This window comes from Lithobates pipiens, unplaced genomic scaffold, assembly GCF_037356315.1.
Source record: "Lithobates pipiens isolate NorthernLeopardFrog02 unplaced genomic scaffold, aLitPip1_a1.2 Scaffold_48, whole genome shotgun sequence".
Classification (NCBI taxonomy): domain Eukaryota; kingdom Metazoa; phylum Chordata; class Amphibia; order Anura; family Ranidae; genus Lithobates; species Lithobates pipiens.
Window position 1 is genome coordinate 5835075 of NW_027507872.1, and position 23523 is coordinate 5858597.

Here is a 23523-nt window from a genome sequence, read left to right on the forward strand (position 1 = left end):
AAAATAGGACAAATCTACGTTGTCCCTGGATTGGTAGATCTAGGTGAGCCAACCAGTCAGGGATTCCCTGATCTGGTGGTTGAGGTCCCCGATGATTCAGTCCGGAAAATCGTTTCTTCCTCTGAACTGGATGGTGATCACTACAGACGCCAGTCTGTCCAGCTGGGGTGGAGTGATGGGGATTCAATCGGTTCAGGGCCTCTGGTCGACGGAGGAATCCAAGTTGCCAATCAATCTGCTCGAATTGAGAGCGATCAGGGTGTGCCTCCACATGTGGTTGACGTGTCTTCAAGGGCGTCCGACCAGGATACAGTCAGACAATGCCACGGCTGTGGCGTACATAAATCACCAAGGGGGAACAAGAAGCTCAGCCGCTGCTCAGGAGGTCGCTCACGTACTTCGGTGGGCAGAGCGACACGTTCCGGCCCTGTCAGCCATTTACATCCCGGGGGTGGAAAATTGGCAGGCGGACTACCTGAGTCATCAGATGCTGGACCAAGATATTCTATCTGCTGTGCATGAAATGGGGGCACGCCAGAGGTGGATCTCTTGGCTACCCATCTCATTCGGAAGGTGCCGAGATTCGTGTCCAGGGCGAGGGATCCATGGACAGACGTGTCAGACGCGCTGGTGGCTCCGTGGGATCAGTACCAACTGATATACGCCTTTCCTCCACTAAAGCTAATGCCATGTCTACTTCGCAGAGTGGAAGCCGAGGGGATTCCAGTAATCCTGGTTGCCCCAGATTGGCATCAGCGGCCCTCGTACGCAGACCTGGTGCGTCTGGTGGCAGACGCTCCCTGGCGACTGCCACTGCGGGAGGACCTCCTATCTCAAGGTCCAATCTTTCACCCTGCTTTACCATCGCTGGCTTTAACGGCATGGCTATTAAGAGCCAGGTGCTGAGGAACCAGGGTCTGTCGGACTCGGTGATTCCAACTATGCTGAGGGCGCGGAAATCTTCTTCACGGAAGATATACCATCGTACCTGGAAGGCCTACATCTCCATGTGTGAGGAGAAATGGGTGGCATCCACGCTCCTTTTCTATATCGAGGATCCTGCTGTTTCTTCAGCATGGAATGGACCAGAAATTGGCGTTGAGCACCATTAGGGGGCAAATTTCAGCCCTGGCTGTCTTTTTTAGCGACCCCTTTGTTCGAACACCTTTGTTCAGGGGGTACGACATGTAGTCCCTCCGGTGAGTCCTTCGTTACCCCCATGGGATTTGAACCTGGTGTTGTCGGCGCTTCAGAAGCCACTGTTTGAGATCAGGGAGATTCCCCTGTTGACCCTTTCACAGAAGGTGGTCTTTCTAGTGGTCATCACATCGACCAGGAGTTTTTCAGACTTGTCCTGCAAGTCGCCTTATCTGGTCATCCACAAGGATAAGGTGGTGTTGCGTCCGCAACCGTCCTTTCTACCAAAGGTGGTTTTGGCTTTTCATATCAATGAGGACGTTGTATTACCATCGTTGTGTCCTAAGCCGAAGCACCCTGTGAGCATCTCCGCCAGACCTGTGTCTCCTGTCCTCCAAGCGCACCCGCAGCCAGCAGACTCGCCATAACCAGCTCTTAACCCCTCAATCATGAGACAAGCCACACAGGTGTTGAAGGTTAAACATCCAGAGCATAAACTGTTTAAGTTTCAAACTTACACTTTAAACACAGTTAGGGGCACTCCCCTTAGCCTTGTCATAGGGGGGTAGGGGAGAAGGAAGAACCAATGGAAACTCAACACTTGTATATTCAAACAACTACAGTTGAAACGCATAAAGGGATTATGATAAGCAGGCAGCCCCTCCTTACACATCCCTTGCTGATGTGTCTCCAGTCCAGACCTTTTGTCTATATGCTATGACCCAACACAATTAAACACAGCAACAAGGGGGGGGGGCGAGAAGGGATGTAGCATTACATTACATTATCACAGTACCATTTTGTATGTCTTTATCAGCTAAAAGTACATTGTGGAATAAAAGTATATATTTAACCCAGCCGGGCCAATAGGTTTAGGTAGCCAGGAACGACTCCACAAGCCCAGCCACAGATCCTGCGTTCACTCGGTTCCGATGAACAAACCGACACAAATGTCTGGAGGTAGCATCTTCTGCAGGTGGTTGGAGACGGCAAATAGCCATCCAAGTATCATGTTCTCTGCTGGGCCATTGTCTGTGGGTAGGAGGCGAGCCCACAGCCCCCTCCAAAACACACAGTGACAGTGGGTTCTGTCACATTTCTCCCCTTTTAAAAACAGACTAACCAGGTCTCTGACCCTCAACTGGTCTGGACCTGCGTTAGTCACAAATTCCCACCCCGGGCAAACAGGAAAAGGAAAAGTATGACTCTGGCGCTGGGGAGCAAAACCGCACATACGGTCTCCTGTGAATAAAAACAGCCGCTGCAGAGTGGGAACAGCTGTGCGCACTCCCCTGATCCGGGGCCTGGTTGCAGGTATTAGGGGGAGCTGAATAATCCTCTTCCCTGATGCCAGCGCTTCAGCTGGTAGGGAGCTTAGGCTGGTAGTGCTAAGCCATTGGGGAGGAAAAGGTACTTGATTTTCTCCTGGTGTAGTTACCAGCTGCTGGGGAGGTATCTTGCCGGGACTATTTCCCGGACTCTCCATGTCTTTTTCTGATGCTGGGCAGAGACCAACAGCGCTCTGCCCTGTAGTCAGCGCTTCTGCTGGGGGGACATATACAAAGGTAGAGTTCAGTCGCTGGAGATGGGGAAGGGTATTCTCCCCTCCCCGTTCTGTGACCAGCCGCTGGGGCGACTTCTGACAGGGGCTGTCTCCCAAACCCTTCAAAAGCATACTGAGGGCTGGGCAGGGGCCAGCGGCACTCTGCCCCATAGCCAGCGCTTCTGCTGGGCGGATAAACACTGGGGTAGTGTCCAAGTGCTGGGGAGGTAGAATGGCTTTCTCCACTCCCGTTGGGGATATCTGCTGCTGGGGAAACAGCTCCCGAAGATCACCTCTCAGACTCTCCGGATCCAATTCTGAGGGTGGGCAGAGGCCAGCGGCACTTTGCTCTTTCGCCAGCACTTCTGCTGGGGATATAAACACTGGGGTAGGGTCCAAGTGCTTGGGAGGGAGAATTGCTTTCTCCACTCCCGGTGTGAATATCTGCTGCTGGGGAAACAGCTCACTGAGGTCATCCCTCGGTCTCCCTTGATCTATCTCTGAGGGTGGGCAGGGGCCAGTGGAGCTCTGCCTCGTAGCCAGCGCTTCTGCTGGGGCTCCGGATGTGATACTCTGGACTTGCTGCTGATCACCATCTACCAGCCTTCCAGCACCCGTCTCAACTCCCCCTTCTGAGACTCTTATGCTATTAGCTTGTCTCGCTGCCTGGGGAACCTCCAATGCGTTCCAGCATTCTAGCACTTGTAGTGCCCTCTGTATCATTACCGCTTCTTCCATTGTGGTTAGGACGGGAAAACATAGGGACACCCCTGGCCCCATTTTCTCTGCATCTTCGCGACTGTCCGCTATTTCTCCCGGACAGTCCCAGGCATTGGGAACCATGCTGGGCTGTTGATCATCGTCAAACAGCCACTTGTAGGCAGTCTCAAGCTCCCATTTTTGCTCAACAAGGAACTCCAATTCCTCCAGGTCACATGCCTCTTCTGGGAGGTCCAGTCCAGGATATCTTCCAGCCGCCACTCCTCGATGCTCCCAAAGTCTGGGTCTCCGAACGTTTTTTAATGGAGCAGCCCCACGCCGCCATAGCCAACGCCTTCTATCGGGCTGCTATCTGCTGTACTGAAAGTAAGTATTGAACAAAGGCTGTGAATACCAATTTACATGTGATTTTTTTTTTTTTTTTTATAAATTTGCATAGATTTCAACAAACCTCTTTCACGTTGTCATTAATGGGGTTGTGACGGATCTCGGATACCCCTGCTGAACATCTCCGCCAGACCTGTGTCTCCTGTCCTCCAAACGCACCCGCAGCTTGCAGATTCGCCATAACCAGGCCTTAACCCATCAATCACGAGGCAAGCCACACAGGTGTTGAGGGTTAAACATCCAGAGCATAAACCGTTTATTAAGTATCAAATATGCACCTTTAAACACAGTTAGGGACACTCCTCTTAGCCTTGTCATAGAGGGGGTAGGGGACAAGGAAGAACCAATGGAAACTCCAAACTTGTATATTCAAACAACTACAGTTGAAACACATGAAGAGATTATAAGGAGGCAGCCCCTCTGTACATATCCCCTGCTGAGAGGTGTCTCCAGACCTTTGTCTACATGCCATGACCCAACACAATTAACACAGTAACATGAGAGGGGCCAGTTTGTCCCAAAGTCTCATAGCCCCACGCTTTGGGAATACCGCCATCTTGTATATGCCTTTATCAGCTAAAAGTACATTGTTTGTGGAATAAAAGTATATATTTAGCCCAGCTGGGCCAATAGGTTTAGGTAGCCAGAAACGACTCCAGGAGCCCAGCCACAGATACCGTGTTCACCCGGTTCCGATGAACCGGCGACCACAGACACAAATGTCTGGAGGGGGCATCTTCTCCAGGTGGTGGGAGACGGCAAATAGCCCTCCAAATCTCCCGTTCTCTGCTGCGCCATAGTCTGTGGGTAGGAGGCGAGCCCACAGCCCCTTCCAAAACACACAGTGACAGTGGGTTCTGTCACAGGGGTATTGTCTGTAGAATTTTAATGAAAATAATCCATTTAATCCATTTTGGAATAAGGCTGTACCATAACAAAATGTGGAAAAAGTGATGCGCTGTGAATTCTTTCCAAATGCACTGTGTATCTTGCTTACTCCACTATATAAAATGGGAAAGGGAGACAAGGATTCTGTGGATACCAATTGAGCCAGAAGACCCTAGTTCATAGACATCCTCACCCTTTATACAGAAGACCCCCAGCCTCTTCTAACATGCCAGAGCTGTTTTTTGAGGTCCATTTTTTTCCATCCTGTTTCATTGGGGTTGATTTACTAAAGAGAAAAAGACTGCACAGGTGCAGTTGCTCCAGAGCTTAGTAAATTAGCAAAAACTCTGCTGACTTCTATCATCCATTAATGTTCAAGCAAAAAATGCTGTTTTTTCCTTGCACGTGATTGGGTACTCATTGCAGAGTGAAGTCTTACATCATTTACTGCGCTCTGGAGCAACTGCACTTGCAGAGGGCAACTGCACTTTGCAAAGTGCACAGTATTTTTGCCGTTAGGAAATCAACCCCATTGTCTATAGCATTAACAGCAAAAATGTCAAAACCCAGGTCTTAAAAGGATAGGGATCCCTTAGTTTGTCATTGCTACCTTGCAGAGTGCAAGAAAGGCCACATCCAGGAAGATTTTTATCGTTACTGGAAATCTTATTTTGCCTGTGGTGAAATCACTCTGTTCAGTCCAAATGTTTGCTCTCTGCCCCATGTCTATCCCTCCTACAAACAAGTCTGACCAGAATCTATCTCTTATTAACCCATCCCCTGAATAGGACACATTTTGGCCTCATCTATCCCTTCAAAAAGCCTCCAGCTTCACCTTCTCCTCCTTCTTCACAGAAAACATTTATCCAAGCCTCTTCTTGTATCCACTCCCCCTCCCTTGTAGCATCCTGCACTCCCCTGGGATTGTAACCTAGTTCTTTTGGCCTGACAGAAACCACCCTTTAGCCATCAGGTATATTCCTTTAGAATCTCATACCACTATGGTAACCTTTTCTGGTATATGTCAGCAGAATTTTCCTGCACGAGAGCCCTTCCTCATACTTTACAATACCTATTTTGTGATATGCCTTAGAGCAGTGATGGCAAACCTTGGCACCCAAGATATTTTGGAACTACATTTCCCATGATGGATGCTCAACTACACTGCAGAGTGCATGAGCATCATGGGAAATGTAGTTCCAAAACATCTGGGGTGCCAAGGTTTGCTACTATCTAAGGCGATTTGAGCATTCCATCTCCAGCATTGCCTGTTATTCTTGTGCCCTGCTTCTAATATGTTAAAGCGGGAGTAAACCTGCTGACTTTTTTTTTTTTTTTTACCCCTGCAAGGGAAAAGGCATAATGAGCTAGTATGCACTGCATACTAGCTTATTATGAAATACTTAACTTAGAAAGAGGCACCGGCATCTCACTCAGTCCACGCTTAGGGAGCTGACATGTTCCCTCGGCGTGTCTTCCGGGTATCGTGGCTCCATCACTGTGAGTGACCGGAGCCGCGATGTCGTCCCTCCCATGCATGTGTGAAGGAGTTTTCTTCCCGGCAAGGTCTGGCGTCTGCCGGACTTTCAGCCGAGAATCCCCTGTGCGCATGCGCTGCTTAAGTCAGCGGCTCATTGCAAGGGGAATATCTCCTTATAGGCTTACTTGTAGGTTAAAGTAAAAAATGTGACTATACAACCGCTTTAAGGATGTTACTCTACATGGTCTCCCATTAGAGCATACCTAACACATCTACTTCCTCCTTTAGACAAACAGGGTCCTTGTTCTTCCCTCAAACCCTCACAGAGGGCACTACACTGCAAACCCACCATTTCTAGGTGGATAAGGTGCTTAATTGCTAGAAATTACACTCCAAAACAAACATCTCTTCCCATGCTGTTATGCGCACACTCCAACACATTTTTGGGGGAATCTTTTTAGGCATCAAGCCTCTGATGCCCAATACTCTTAGACCACCACCTAGTCTTCTATTCATACTTTTTTCAAGCTTCAATTGGTAAAGGTTCTTGCAGTGGGACTCTGAACCTGAGATGTTTTTACTTCTTTTTTTGGGCCTCTTGGCACAGTTCTTTTCCTCTGGTTGTTGTCACCCTTGTATTCATTGCTTTTAGACATCCCATAGTGTATGAATAAGATGCATGTGTCCGGTACTGTACTATTGCGATAAAAGGAATTTTAACTCACCTGTAAATTCAATATCTTGGACTACAGTACAGGTCACAGGCCATAAAACTGGGGACTCAAGGAGTGTGGTAGGGTTATAGGGGAGATGTGCCAGGGGAGCTTGTACTCAAAAGCTTGCCAGTGTCCAATCATCTGAATGTGCAAGCCTATAAGCCCAGGTGTATGAACAAGATGCCTGCATCCTATATTGTACAACAAAATATGAAATTTACAGGTATGTGAAAATTGATCTTGTCTTGGAGAGGTTTGTCCTTCTCTTATCGTTTGGTTTCACTGCTTGCTACTCCTGAATTTGTTCAATGTCTGCAGGGGTATAGCCAATAGATGGGGCTGTGTCTTTTTTTTAACCTAGGATCCAAATTCCTAGGTGGTAAAGACTGTTTCCCCTAATTATCTACTAGAGAGGATGTCATGGTAAGTAAAAATATTATTTTAATTGCACAGTACCAAGTTTTAACTGAACTTGGCAATGAAACCTAGCTGTGAGAGAGGTGTGCTAAATACATAGGAGATTGCAACTGAGTCTACAATTGTTTATTATTTCAGCAGAGTTTATCATACTCAAATAAAATTTTTATCATGTGTTGAATTCCCATCTATTCATTGCTGCACACTTTCTTTTCCCTTGTACTCCCGCTATCCACAAGTTTCTACTTCAACTATTCACTTTGTAAGTGTGTACAGAGTATTTTCCAATGTTTGACTTAGCAGATGATTTTTACTACAGTCATGTAGACAACACAAACAAGTATCTTGTATATTGAGACTAGAGCACAATTTTTTCAGTCTGTGGCTTGTTTGTCCTGATGTCTGTCATTTCTATGTAATGCACCTCACCACACACAGTAGGGCTGATTAATAGAAACTGGAGCAGAAAAAGAGCTGTTGCCCATAGTAATCAGTCAGATTTTATCTCTCAAGCTAGGAAATTGTGGTCACTGATTGGTCAGTTTTTGTTTTAACCTCCATTGGCCCAGTTTTTAGAAATCAGTCCTAAGGTCTTGTCTCTGACAGAGTGTGAACCTCAAATTAGTTGTATGTGTCCTGAATGAAAACTGCATTTTTGTCTCATTAAATAGCAAAGGTTGTTGATTATGATATAGCTTGATAACCTCAGTAAAATATGCATCCTGTTGTCTTTCACTGTCTGCCATTTTGTTCCTGCAGCTTTATGCTTATTTAGGTCAAGTGTGTTGTATTTTGATAAAGCTAAATTCACCACCCCCATTCCAGTAGGTCCCATATACACAAATTGACATTACAACAACATTAGCCTGCAGGAATAATGGTCACAAGCAGAAACCCAAAATGGTGTAGCTCTCGTTTTTCATTTTAGCTGTTGTATTAGAATAGAGGGTTACAGATTAATGGAAGCATGTGCATCGTGATCTGCATGTATTGTAGATGTCTGTTAATAAAGAATGAGGAGGAATGTATATATACAAAGCTTCATATTGCATTTGCTTATATTGCTAACTACGTTTTTGGGATTTTCATTTTCAGGTCTCTTCCTGGCAGTGCACTAGAACTACGTTATTCCCAGGCCCCAACTCTGCCCATAGGCAGCCACATGGACCACTACAGCAGCACAGCTGTAATAAGGCGGCCCAAAAAAGGGCGCTGGACAGCAATGAAGGATGATCCAACCAAGGTACTGTATTTGATCGGAACTATTTTAAAGTCATTATTTCCAGTGCTTTAACATAAGTATGTATTATAGAGACTATCTTTAAATCAAAATATTACTACATGTATAAAGTGTAGGCACCTGTGGGTGCCTGTAGCAGATTTGTAAAGCCTGAGATTAGGGCCAAATGTTGGACTGTTTTCATACTTACTCATAGTGCAGAGTATGGGCCTTGATAATGTGTTGGTTGAGTGGCACTTCAATACAAGGGTTTATCTGAAAAATGTAATTTACATTTGTGTAACATCCTTTTAACATATAAACTTAAACTGAACATTTGTATTTGTATTTGAAAAATAAAAAAATGAGGGCTTGGTGATAAGTACACCAACATTTTTAATAACATAATACAGAAAAATATGCACCTCCACGCTATCAGCCATCACCCCCCCAATGACAATTTGGATATCCTAATAAGGCAGTTGTTTATGTATAAATTAAAATTGTACTGATAAAGAAGAACTCAAAAAGAAAGCACACAACTTGGAGGTTCTTCATCCTGTAAACAAAAATTTTAAAGTCAGCAGCTACAAACACTGTAGCTGCTGACTTTGAAAGAACACACATTTAAGTCATGTCCTCACCCGGCTATTTGCTGGTTTTCAGTTGCAGGCGCCAGCATCCTAACTATGGGCAGCCAACTATGACTCCCTGTTATTGGTCCCGTAGTCTCCTAGGACCTGCGACATGTCCCAAGAGGTTGTGGGGGGGGGGGGGGGACTTCTGCTCAGATTGCCACAGTGATTTGACCAAAATAGGAGCAGGTACCTGTCAAAATTGAGTACCCGCTCCCCCCTCCCCCCAAAAAAATCCCAAATAAATAAATAATAAATACCTTCCTCTTTTTGGATGAAGTTCTGCTTTAAGTTAGATTTAAAATTAGAAGTTATATTCGTAAGGTAATAAGAGCAGGAATGAATAGGACAAGAGGAATAAGAGAAAACCTATTGAGAATGAAAAAGGGAAAAGAAAGGGGGCACCTACAGTGCCTTGCAAAAGTATTCACCCCTCCCCTTGGCTTTTTATCTATTTTGTTACATTACAGCCTTTAGTTCAATGTTTTTTAAGCTGAATTATATGTAATGGATTATAACACAATAGTCTAAGTTGGTGAAGTAAAATTATAAAAATATATACATAAAACTAGAAAAAGAAAGGGAAATTGGGACTTTGAATGAAGCAATTGAATAGTGGAGGTAAGTTACAATATAACGTATTGTATTTATTGAATAATCTCAAGACATTAAATCATTGTTAATATCGTATATATACACATAAAGTGTGCACAAAAACTGAACATAATAAGTAAAAAAAGTACATACATACAACACATGATCGGAGTAATGAATATGCAGATTGATACAAGGGGGTGTGTACGTGCCAATAGCACCATGCCCAATACTGGCATATACGCCCACATGGTAAATGTACATCTGTCAAAAAATATAAAAACATCATAGAGTCTAATAGTAGTGAATAGATAAGTATCAATTCATGTGAGGTATAACTGCAGCATCAAGTAAAGCTCTACGCGTTTCATGGGTATTCCCAATCGTCAGGAGCAGATGCGGCAGACATTCCTATGGAATATATGTAAAAAGGGATGTAAAGAGCTGAATTCTAAGTAGAAATACTCAAAATAATTATATAAGTATGAATAGTTGGCCAACAACACTCACCAAACCTGACAACAACCGCAGCTAGGAGTGGCCGGCCAAGGGTCAGGCGAGAATACAAACCCCACCACGGGAGCTGAGGCGGCATAAAAACAAGAATGCAGCACTGGATGGTATCAGGGCATGAGCAGTATGAATAAAATCTCCATGTGGCAAAGAATTGGGTGTACAGCGTGGAGCAAAGATATCTGGGAACAAAATATTATATTTAAAGTATGTGTATAACAGTGACATGTACTAAATAATTATTTTATATGGGTGAACCCAGTGTGGCTCTACGAGGGGTTTTAACAATGTAAAAAGAGTGCAGAGGAGTGTAGGAGTATCAGTGATAGACAAGTATGTGAATCAAAATAGAGTGTGAAAAAGCCACAAGGGGCTTTGACAATATAAGAGAAGTGCTGGGGAGTGTAGAAGTATCAGTGTGAAAGAGTGGTGGACAAGTATGTAAATCAAAAAAAAAAAAAAGGGTGAAAAAGCCAAAAAATCTAAAACAAGTGAGAAGATGATCATTACCGGGATGGAGGCACCTTTGGGTGCTTCATTCAAAGTCCCAACTCCCCTTTATTGTACTGTACATAACTATTTCTTCAGACATAAAAAATTGATAATTGGCATGTGCGTATGTATTCACCCCCTTTGTTATTAAGCCCATAAAAAGCTCCGGTCAAACCAATTACCTTCATAAGTCACATAATTAGTGAAATGATGTCCACCTGTGTGCAATCTAAGTGTCACATGATCTGTCATTACATATACACACCTTTTTGAAAGGCCCCAGAGGCTGAAACACCTAAGCAAGAGGCACCACTAACCAAATACTGCCATGAAGACCAAGGAACTCTCCCAACAAGTAAGGGACAATGTTGTTGAGAAGTAAAAGTCAGGGTTGGGTTATAAAAAAATGTCCAAATCTTTGATGATCCCTAGGAGCACCATCAAATCTACCATAACCAAATGGAACGAACATGGCACAACAGCAAACCTGGCAAGAGATGGCCGTACACCAAAACTCACAGACCGGCAAGGAGGGCATTAATCAGAGAGGCAGCACAGAGACCTATGGTAACCCTGGAGGAGCTGCAGAGTTCCACAGCAGAGACTGGAGTATCTGTACATAGCATGACAATAAAGTCCATAGAGTTGGGCTTTATGGCAGAGTGGCCAGAAGAAAGCCATTACTTTCAGCAAAAAACAAAATGGCACGTTTCGAGTTTGCAAAAAGGCATGTATGGAGGATGCTCTGGTCTGATGAGACTAAAATTTAACTCTTTGGCCATCATAAATAACGCTATATCTGGCGCAAACCCAACACATTACATCACCCAAAGAACACCATATCCACAGTGAAACATGGTGGTGGCAGAATCATACTGGGAAACTGGTCAGAATTGAGGGAAAGATGGATTGTGCTAAATACAGGGATATTCTTGAGAAAAACCTGTACCACTCTGTGTGTGATTTGAGGCTAGGACGGAGGTTCATCTTCCAGAACGACAATGATCCCAAACACACTGCTAAAGCAACACTTGAAGGGTTTAAAGGGAAACATGTAAATGTGTTGGAATGACCTAGGCAAAGCCCAGACCTCAATCCAATAGAAAATCTATGGTCAGACTTAAAGATTGCTGTTAACAAGCGCAAACCATACAACTTGAAGGAGCTGGAGCAGTTTTGCAAGGAGGAATGGGCAAAAATCCCAGTAGTAAGATGTGGCAAGCTCATAAAAACTTATCCAAAGCGACTTGGAGCTGTGATAGCTGCAAAAGGTGGCTCTACAAGGTATTGACTTTAGGGGGTTGAATAGTTATGTACATTGACTTTTTCTGTTAATTTGTCCTACTTGTTTGTTTCACAATAGAAAAAAACAACAACAACATCTTCAAAGTTGTGGGCATGTTCTCTGAATTAAATGATGCAAATCCTCAAACAATCCATGTTAATTCCAGATTTTGAAGCAACAAAACACAAAAAATGCCAAGGGAGTGAATACTTTTGCAAGGCACTGTATTCCAAATGAATCAAATAGTATGGCGGGGGTGTCCAAACTTTTTTCAAAGAGGGCCAGATTTGATGAAGTGAACATGGGTGAGCGCTGACCATTTTTCAAGCACTAATATTCTGCCCAACAAGAATTCTCTTGCCTTTGTGGGTGTGTGTGAGTAAAGAGATGAGCTTGGGCGTATTATTTGGATATACCGTATTTATTGTGTATAATACTTCACTTTAATGCCGTGTACACACAATCGGAATTCCGGCCAGAAAAAGACAGATGAGAGCTTTGCATCGGAAAATGCGACTGCTTGTATGCTCCATCAGAATTTAGCTGTCTGAATTTCCGCCAGCCAAAAATTGATAGCATGTTTTCAATTTTCCAGACGGAAAAACTTTCTATCGGAAATTCTGATCGTGTGTATGCAATTCCGACATGCCAAAAATCACACATGCTCAGATTCAACTACGAGACAGAAGCTATTGGCTACTGGCTATTGAACTTCCTTTTTCTAGTCCCGCAGTACGTGTTGTACGTCACCACGTTATAAACGATCGGAATTTGGTGTGACTATGTGTAGGCAAAACCGCTTGAGCCGAATTCCGTCAGGAAAACCATCAGAGTTTTTTCCGACGAGAATTCTGATCGTGTGTACGCGGCATAAGAGGGAAGTTTCAGGGAAAAGATTTTTAAATAGGAACTGTGAAGCAAAAAAAGGGTCAATGCCTATCTACAGCCTCATATCTGCAGACCCATCTACAAACCCACCACTGCCATGAATGTAGCCTCACCATTGTTAGGAATGCTGCACCCACCATTGCCAGGAATGCACCCACCATTACCAGAAATGCACTCGCAAGAGCCAAAAATTACCTACAGGAGAATCTTTTGTTTACACAGCAGCCTCTTTAATAGAAAGTCCGCCCCTTGAATGGACAGAACAGTCGTCCAATGGCAGCGCTGGAGACGGGACTTCCTATTACAGAGGCCACCCATAAACAGAAATTCTCCTGTGTATGTACGGCGCTTGTCCCGCCTCCTCCCTGTCCCCTCCAAGGCATATACATCTTTTGTGAGATAGTCGGGGGCCACAAAAGATATATATGTCCAAATAACCAGGGGGGCTGTTCAAAACCGCAACGGGGGCCGGACTTTGGACATGCCTGCAGTATGGGAAAAGTTGCAAGCATTTTTGAAGAGACATTTTCTCTACAATATATGATTTGTAAAATAGATAGTGTTTCTTCTAATATTGCTAGGCTTGCCCCATTGTAAAGATTGCTGGTTGGAAGCTGAAGAGTGGGAACTTTGAGTGGAGAGTGAAAACCAATTTTCCTTTTGACTGCTGGTGATTGACGTGTTTGCATTTTTAGGTTCTTTTTGGGGTCTTTCCTTGTAGATTTTTAACGGATTTTTCCGTCAATTTTTAAACCGACTTTTTTCTTTCCTTCATTCAGACTACTTTTTAAGGGGAGCGGTTAAGCACTTGCAGACCATCGCATGCCGATTTACATCGGCAGAATGGCACTGATGGGCAAAAGGGTGTACAGGTACATTCCCTTTAAGAAGCAGTGCTGCGGGCGTGACCGCGGGTCCCGCAAACTCAATGTCTTCCAGGTGCCCGCGATCATATCTCGGAGAGGTAGAACAGGGAGATGCTTTTGTAAACAAAGCATTTCCCCATTCTGCCTAGTGACAGGACAGAGATCACTGCTCTCTGTCATCGAGAGCAGTGATTGCTGTCATTTGAGGTGTAGCCCCCCCACAGTTAGAATCACTCCCTAGGACACACTTAACCCCTTCACCACCCGTGCCATTTACACAGTAATCAAAGCATTTATATAGCACTGATTGCTGTATAAATGACAGTGGTCCAAAAAATAGTTTCAAAAGTGTCCGATCTGTCCGCCATAATGTCGCAGTCCCAATTAAAAAACGCAGATCGCCGGCATTACTAATAAAAAAATGAATAATAAAAATGCTATAAATCTATCCCCTATTTTGTAGACTCTATAAATGTTGCGCAAACCAATTAATATACCCTTATTGTGATTTTTTTTTTTTTTTTTTTACCAAAAATATGTAGAATACATATTGGCCTAGACTGAGGGAAAACATTTTTTTATATATTTTTGGGGGATATTTATTATATCAAAAAGTAAAAAATATAGCAATTTTTCAAAATGTTTCTCTTTTTTTATTTATAGCGCAAAAAATAAAAAACGCAGAGGCAATCAATTACCACCAAAAGAAAGCTCTATTTGTGGAAAAAAAAGGATGTCAGTTTTGTTTGGGTACAATGTCACACGACTGCGCAATTGTCCAATTGTCAGTTAAAGCGACGCAGTGCTGAATCACAAAAAGTGCTCTGGTCGGGAAGGGGGTAAATCCTTCCAGGGCTGAAGTGGTTAATTGGTCAAAAATGCATGAGATTCTATATATCTTTCTGTAGAACTAATTTTTGAGCCTGCTCATGCTTGAGCTTGCCACCCTTTTGCTTGCATCCACCCACGGATCCTAAAAGAATTGAGCTCTGTCATTTCAAGGTCATTGTTTCTAATATTTAGGGACTTGTTAATGGCTGTAATAGTACCACTGGATTGGTGCAGGGCCAATGTGGTGCCCATATTTAAAAAGGGATCAAAGTCTTTATCAAGTAACTATAGACCTGATAGTTTAACTTCTATAGTCGGGAAGATACTGGAAAGTTTAATAAAAGACCACATTGATGAGTTCTTGCTGGAAAAAAAATATTTTAAGCAACAGTCAGCATGGATTCATGAAAGACAGAAGTTGTCAGACAAACCTAAATTTCTTTGTATGTAGAGGTAAGTAAAACCTTGGACAGAGGACTGTGGATGTGGTATACTTGGTTTTTGCAAAAGCGTTTGACACAGTTCCCTACACATGGCTCATGTGTAAGGTTACAGGCTTGGAAAGATCAATTTGTCAATAGATAGAAAACTAGCTAAAAGACAGAATTCAGAGAGTAGTGGTTAATGACTCTTATGCCACGTACACACAACCGGCTTTTCCATCAGAATAAACTCTGATGGTTTTTCTGACGGAGTTCCTCTGAAACTGACTTGTGTACACACAATCACACCTAAGTCTGATTGTTTAGATCGTGGTGACGTACAAAACGTACGACGGGACTACAAAAAGGAAGTTAAATAGCCAGTAGCCAATATGTGTCGTTTTTGGTCTGTTGGAATATTATACAGACGAACGGTTTTCCCGATAGGAATTGATTCCGTCGGAAAGATTTAAAACGTGTTCTATTTTTAGGTCCGTCAGAATTTTTTCGAAAGAAAAAGTCTGCTGAAGCCCACACACGATCGAAATATCCGATGGAATGACTTTTCTGCCGGAAAGTCCGACCGTGTGTACGCGGCATTACTGTGAATGGTCTAAGATTATCAGTGGTGTATTGCAAGGTTCAGCGCTGGAACCCTTACTTTTTAATATCTGTTTAAATGATATAGGGTCTGGGATTAAAAGTACCATGCTGTCTTTGCAGATGACACTAAGCTATGCAGTGGAATAACGTCCTTACAGGATGTCTCCAATTTACAAGTCAACCTCGGACTATCCAGTGGACTTAGTTCGGCGGACAAATCGCCGGACTTTGCAGCGAAGGTCCGCCGGACTTTCCGAACGAGCGGACCTGCCCACACACGACCGGACTTTTCCGGCGGACAAACCGCCTGACTATGGTGGGAGTCCGACGGACTTTTGAAATGAACTGACTTTCCCACACACAGAGAAAAGTCTGTTCATTTTGAACGTGGCTCCAGGTAGACGGGACAAGCAAAGGAGGTCAATGTCCCTGCCTCCATCAGCGAGTTTGACACCTCGCTGGCCCTGTCACCTGGTATGAACTTAAAGGGGAAGCCCTACGCCAACAAAATGGCGTGGGGGTTCCCCCCCAAAGTCCATATCAGACCCTTATCCGAGCACACAGCCCGGCCGGTCAGGAAAGGGGGTGGGGATGAGCGAGCACCCCCCCTCCTGAGCCGTACCAGGCCGCGTGCACTCAACATGGGGGGTGCTTTGGGGAAGGGGGGCCCTGCGGCCCCCCACCCCAAAGCACCCTGTCCCCATGTTGATGAGGACAAGGGCCTCTTCCTGACAACCCTGGCCATTGGTTGTCAAGGTCTGCGGGCGGGGGGCTTATCTTTAATAAGGGGGCCCCCAGATACCATCCCCCCACCCTATGTGAATGAGAATTGGGGTACCATGTACCCCTACTCATTCATCTGGTGAAAAAAAGTGTAAAAGAGTGCACTGAGGCCTGTTCTGAGTGAAACCTGTCCTGTATGGTCTTGGCCACTGTGCTGCAGCTCAGTTTCAGGGTCTTGGCAATCTTCTTATAGCCTATGCCATGGGTCCTCAAACTACGGCCCTCCAGTTGTTTAGGAACTACAATTCCCATCATGCCTGGTCATGTCTGTGAATGTCAGAGTTTTACAATGCCTCATGGGATGTGTAGTTTCACAACAGCTGGAGGGCCATAGTTTGAGGATCTCTGGCCTATGCCATCTTTATGTAGAGCAACAATTCTTTTTTTCATATCCTCAGAGTTCTTTTTCCATGAGGTGCCATGTTGAACTTCTACTGACCAGTATGAGAGAGTGGAAGTGATAACACCAAATCTAACACACCTGAGACCTTGTAACACTAATGAGTGACATGACACCGGGGAGGGAAAATGGCTAATTTGGCCCAATTTGGACATTTTCACTTAGGGGTGTACTCACTTTTGTTGCCAGCAGTTTAGACATTAATGGATGTGCGTTGAGTTATTTTTAGGGGACAGCAAATTTACACTGTTCTACAAGCTGTACTCTCACTACTTTACATTGTAGCAAAGTATGATTTCTTCAGTGTTGTCACCGGGACAGTTTTTAACGCAGGGCAAAAGGGGCAGCTGCCCTGGGCCCTATCATTGTTGTGGGGCCCAAAGCAGCTGCCTCATACTTGCAAACTATCCCAGTTTAAATTCCCTTACACCTTGAAGTTTTAGTCTCAAGCGGTGTCCCGATATCTCAGTGTAAACTTCTGCTGCCCAGCTCTATTGTTGTGTACAGATGACTCACCTGCAGACCCAGTGTTTACATGTAAATAACCGGCATTGATATGTAAATAGAGGTGGCATTAATATGTAAATAGCCGTGGACCACGACATTGATATGTAAATAGAGGCGGTATTCATATGTATATCTTGTCCCCCTGAGGTCACATCCACCATCACTTCTGCTGAATGCTGCCCGCTGGAGGCATGCTTGAAAGACCTGCCTAAAAATGTGGTCATTAAGCTTAACATCAGCCTGTTCTACAAAAGTAAGCAAATTGAAGGTGGAACCCTTCTTCAAAATAACATGGTGCCACAGCACCCTGAATTTTGGTGTATGTGAATACGCAGGCAGACAGTGAGGAGATGATGTGCTTTAACCATTAGCAACCAATCAATGAGCAGTAATAATGTGCGGTAACCTCTAACAACCAATTAGTGGGTGGTATATATGTTCAGTAACCTCTAGCAATCAATCAGTGAGCATTAATAATGTGCAGTAACCTCTAACAAACAATCAACAAGCAGAAGTCCTGTCCTGTAACCTCTAGAAAATAACAGTGAGGCATAATGTGTGCTGTAACCTCTAGCAGCCAGTCAGTGAGCGGTAATGATACACTGTAACGTCTGGCAACCAATTGCAATCGCTGCCTGATCTGATTCAGTAAACTGATTTTGAGTCTTGCTGCTATTTATTGTATGTCTCAAAGCAGGTGGAGAGCGAAATTGCGTGGAAGAGGGGGGCCCAAGAAAATGTTTGCCCAGGGTCCAATCAATATTAAAGATGGCCCTGGTTGTCACATGAAAGATAGAATAAAATATTTACAAAAATGTAAGAGGTGTACTCACTTTTGTGAGATACTGTATCTATGTAAAGGGACCAAGTCAAATAGTGAGTAAATTCCCTCTTTTAGAGAGACTTTTCTTAATAAAGAACAAGTAATGGAAATGTATATATGTGGCCTTTGTTCATTCTGTCACTTTGTGGAAAAGGGATATAAGTTTGAAAACAGTGAGAGAAGCAAAAATGTCTGTATTGAATTTTTAACTCATACCACACAGGTCTAAAGGATCAAATGTCCCTGCAATTTAATATTTACTGGAAAACAGAGATCATTATCATATTATCATAATAAGTAGTTATTCTGGAACATATAAGAGATAGAAAAAGCAGAAACTTCAAAATCCAGTAGCATAAGATATGTGTAAGTATCCTGAAGGAAAAGCAGAGAAGATAATTTATGCATTTTGTAGGTTACATGTGTCATAAAGAGGCAATAAAGATAAGTTGCTTCTTCAAAAAGAAGCAGCATGATCTATAAACTATTGTCACTGCGAGACACAAATAGAAAAATTGAAAAAGGAAATTATCAAAATGTTTTCATCATCGAGTTCCTTATGAGACAAAGTTCCATCTTCCTAGGGGTCATATGAAGTTATCTCTGATGTTGGATAGTGTCCCCCTTCCCCCTTGGTATGTGGCTGCCAGACACCACTGCTAGCAAGGAGACAACTGTTTGATAATAAGCACCTGTATCTATCTCCCAGTACTTACCCGTACTTACCAGTACTAAGCACAGACAAGAGGAATACAGAGGGAGGCGAGAGGTGTCAGCCCCCTGTCCCTCTGCATTCTTTTTGATGGTGCTTGATGCTGGGATCCTTAGACAGGTGCTTGCTATCAAAGCAGTTGACTCCTTGCTAGCAGTGGTGTTAAAGTGGTTGTAAACCCACTTTGAAAAAAAAAAAGCTAACACCTGCAAGACAAAGGCATAATGAGCTAGTATGCATAGCACACTAGATCATTATGCAATACTCACCTGAGATCGAAGCCCTCCCTGCGGTGCCCGTACACAGCACCGGCCGGCGACATCACTCTCGGGGGTTACTTCCAGGTATTGCGGCTCCAGAGCTGTGATTGGCCAGAGCTGGGATGACGTCACCCCTGTGTATGCGTGCATGACGTGCCATTGCTTCAGTTGGTGTCATTGCGCATGTGCCAATGACATTGGCACGTGCAAATACAGGGGATACCTGGGTAGCTACAGGTAAGCGTTATTATAGGCTTACCTGTAGCACAAAGTGGTCTGTAACATCCCTTTTACACTGGGGCGCTTTTCAGGCGCCACAGAGCTAAAAATAGCACCAGCAAAGCACTCTGAAAGAGCCGCTCCACTCACTCCAGTGTGAAAGCCCGAGGGCTTTCACACTGGAGTGGTGTGCTGGCAGGACAGTAAAAAAAGTCCTGCTAGCAGCATCTTTGGAGCGGTGTGTATACCACTCCTCCACTGCTAGCGGGGGTTAAAAGTGCCCCGCTAGTGGCTGAATACCCCTGCAAATACAACGCTTTACCGCCAATGGACCCACCGCCCCAGTGTGAATGGGACCTAAGGATTTACAATCACTTTAAATGAGTGTATACTGGGGGGGGGGGGGGTGCTCTGTCTGACATCTCAGCTTGCCAGGACACTTAGGAAGTTTGAACAAAGTACTGCGGTGTTGGAGGGCTGCATGCCAAAGGTAGATGTCCTGTCTCACGTTGCAGGGCATCTAGGAAGATGGGACAAAATCCTACATATAGGTAATAGAATTAGTGCTGCGCTCCCACAAATAAAGTGAAAACATTTGGGGAAACAAGGAATATCCCACAAAAATGTAACCTTATTTCAATAGTGTAACCAAAAAAAAGAGGGACTAATCCCAGAATAAGGTGCTCAAGTGCATGTATCTAAAATCAATAAATATAAATAAATCACTAGATAAAAAAACAATTGATATACAAACAACAAAATATCACTTGTGATGTGGTCTAGAGCCACTGATCAAACAAATTAAAGTGCTGAAGTGCATGTAGCAAACAAAATTAATCAAAAAAATCAAGATAGTCCAATAGTGGGTATTGCAGTGAAAATATCATAAACAATACAAAAATAAAGTAAAGTAGTGCATTCACAGTGCAAAACTCTCTCTCCACTTTGGAGATGTCCACGTGTTCACTAGGCACACCAGGCAATTACCTCACTGCTGTAAGGTATACAGCGTATATGTAGCCCTTTAGGGAAAGCACTGGAAATCAGGAAGAGGACTTCAAACTCCTATAGTGTCACCACCATCCATGTAACTACTCCATAGATGAGGTCAGCACAGGTGCTCAAAGAATAGATATAAAACCAGCCATAGTGTAGTAAACTTAAAAATTGGCGATTTTATTAAGAATTAAAACTACTCACAAAGCGGCAAGGATAAGTCGCACAGTTAAACAGATTACGAGCGTACCGCTCGGGTGTAGGCTTCACTTCCGGTATCCTACACGTTACGTCACTTCCCGTGACTTCAACCTACATATACCAAAATCCTACATATGCTTTGTCCTATAGGGAAGTGAGTAATTAAAGAAATAAAATAGTGATAATTATTTAAAGTGGAAGTCCTGTCTATTTCTAACTACCTTAAACCTGCTCCCACCCCCTCCCCTCCCCCTTCTAAACAATTTATAGCTCACTATATGCATGAATGTCAGGGGCTGTGTTCCATTATCTATGTTATGAATCATTTGTAGATTTGCACATTCAGATACATAGTAATTTAAAGTGGACTTTAGATGCCAAATGTTACATACGGTACTCCGTTTGCAAAGCAATGAGACTATATACTGTAAATATCTTTTAATAAAAACAATTTCTCTGCAATTCTTTAAATTAAAGAGTAATCCTGACTCCATCTGAGAAAATACTTTTTCCATTTGTAAAAATAATGGCATAAAAACTTTAACCCCTACAATTATGGGTAGAGTAATAAAATATATGTGGAAGTTTGAAATCAACCAGAGAGAGTGATGTATTAGGTGGAGATTAAGAAAATATATATCTTCATTTGTAATGCTGACACAGAAATTTTACTGTCTCTATTCTCCTTTGTAATTGTGTTACTATATATTACTACCTACATCAGATACATACTGTAGGTTCTGAGTTCAGTAATTGCTAGTAGAGAGAACTAATCGGTGAATAATAAGTAATATCATTAACCCATAGTTGCATCCTTTGTTTTGAAAATGTTCTTGCACAATTAATTTTTAAATTATTATTCTTTTTGTGCTGTCAATCTGGACCCTACCTCATGTAAGTATCCAACAAATGTCTTTGTTCTAATTTAATTATTGTTGTGCACTTCTACCAAAGTATCCCCCATACATTGTTTATAGCATCTACTGTATATAGGCCCTTTTGTTCCAAACTAGCCATATTTATGCTGCAAGGTTACAATAGCTATAAATTACAGCGATAATTGTATATGAATCTCCCAGGTTTCTTTGTACACTAGTAAAATTGATACAAGTTTAAAGTTCTCACAAGTGACACGATACAGAAAGTAAGAATAAAAGAGAATCTGTCTTAAAGCTAAACTTGAAGTAAACTGATACATATTCAGAATAGATAAATATATGTGTACTGTTTTATTTGCTAAGAGAATTCCGTTCAACAAATTTCATGGTTCAGGCAAAACCTTAAAGCCCCATACACACGATTGGAAATCCCGCTAGCAAAAGTCCGATGAGAGCTTTTGGTCTAAAATTCTGACCGTGTGTATGCTCCATCGGAAGATTGAGAGCAGGTTCTCTATTTTTCCAACGGAAAAAGTTCTGATCGAAAATTCCGATTGTCTGTAGCAATTCCAACGCGCAAAATTCCTACGCATGCTCGGAAACAATTCGATGCATGCTCGGAAGCATTGAACTTAATTTTCTCGGCTTGTTGTAGTGTTGTACGTCACCAAGTTCTTGATGGTTGAAAGTTCAGAGAACTTTTGTGTGACCGTGTGTATGCAAGCCAAGTTTGAGCGTAATTCCGTCGGAAAAAACATCCAAGATTTTTCAGACGAAAACTCAGATCGTGTGTACGCGGCATAAGATTCTTGCCAGGTTTTAGGTCTCTCTTCAGATTGTGCTGCACTTACCGAACACATTCTGGTCCCAAATCTACTCTAGATCATCTTTCTCCCTAACTTAATTAAGCTGTGTGAGGTATTACAGGAGACTATGGGGGTTATTTACTAAAGGAAAATCCACTTTGCACTGCAAGTACACTTGAAAGTTCACTGAAAGTGCACTTGGAAGTAAAGTCGCTGCAGATCTGAGGGGGACATGCAAGGAGAATAAAACACATAATTTTAGCTTGCACATGATTGGATGATAAAATCAGAAGAGCTTCCACTGATTTCAGATCTACCCCTTAGATTTAGAGTGACTGCACTTCCAAGTGCTCTTTCAAGTGCACTTGCAGTGCAAAGTGGATTTGCTTTTTTCGTAAATAACCCCCTATGTCAGATACAGGTAATTATGGTAGCTCCCTTTTTTTTGTTTCATAAAGTTTTTATTGATCAGGCAGATTATCAAGGTACAGAAACATTGCAAGAAAAAAATATGATTGGGGCACAATATACAACATTATACAGATCAGCTACGTAACGTTGCATGAACTTAACTCAGTTGTCATGTAATAAGAGAGTTTGAACCTTGAACCTAGTATTTCATATTTAATATACTGAATATAAGAAAACATATCAAGATAAGTAATCACTGGAAATCCTCTATTTCAAAACATTTGCATAGTATTTCCCCATGTTGTAGTGGAAGTTGATGTAGAAGGGTCTCAGGTGGATATGTATCTATTGTGGTTATTACAGAAGATCATGTCATTATTCTGTCCCTATCTTCTTATGAGCTCTGATAAGGGGGGAGAAGGGGGCAAAAGAGGAGGAAAAAAGGGGGGCTATATTTACTGTATATATTTGTTATATACATCATCATAGTGTATTTATTACATGATTGTGTCGTTGGACACTTATCCATCATCAGTGCTTCGACATTTCGACTGTTTATTAATTAGACTGTTCATTTTTGTTATTTTCTGTAATTTGTATTACTGTATTTTAAGAGTATTTTAGCTTTTATTAGTAGCTGCTATCTGATCTGTGTTAGACCTAATTAAATACTGGGATATTATTACTGGTATTTTTTACTATTAACTTTTTATATATATATATATATATATATATATATATATATATATATATATTTCTACCTGCATATATTTAAGCAGATAACTCATAATTTCTGGGACAATTTGGAGCTGAGCAGTGTACTATAGGCCTTTTGTTTACACTTCTTTTATATATACTGTATATATACACAGTATCTCACAAAAGTGAGTA

At 42.8% G+C, this 23523-nt stretch overlaps 1 protein-coding gene across 2 annotated transcripts in view; it reads left to right on the forward strand.

Annotated features, from left to right (window-relative positions):
* The window catches only part of PPFIA3 (PPFI scaffold protein A3), a gene marked incomplete at its 3' end in the record, with an annotated part of 942579 nt that overhangs the window by 798030 nt on the left and 121026 nt on the right, over positions 1 to 23523 (forward strand). For both annotated transcript variants that reach the window (XM_077467171.1, XM_077467170.1), the window contains 1 exon segment: positions 8384 to 8531. In XM_077467171.1, the coding sequence (XP_077323297.1) occupies positions 8384 to 8531 (148 nt within the window).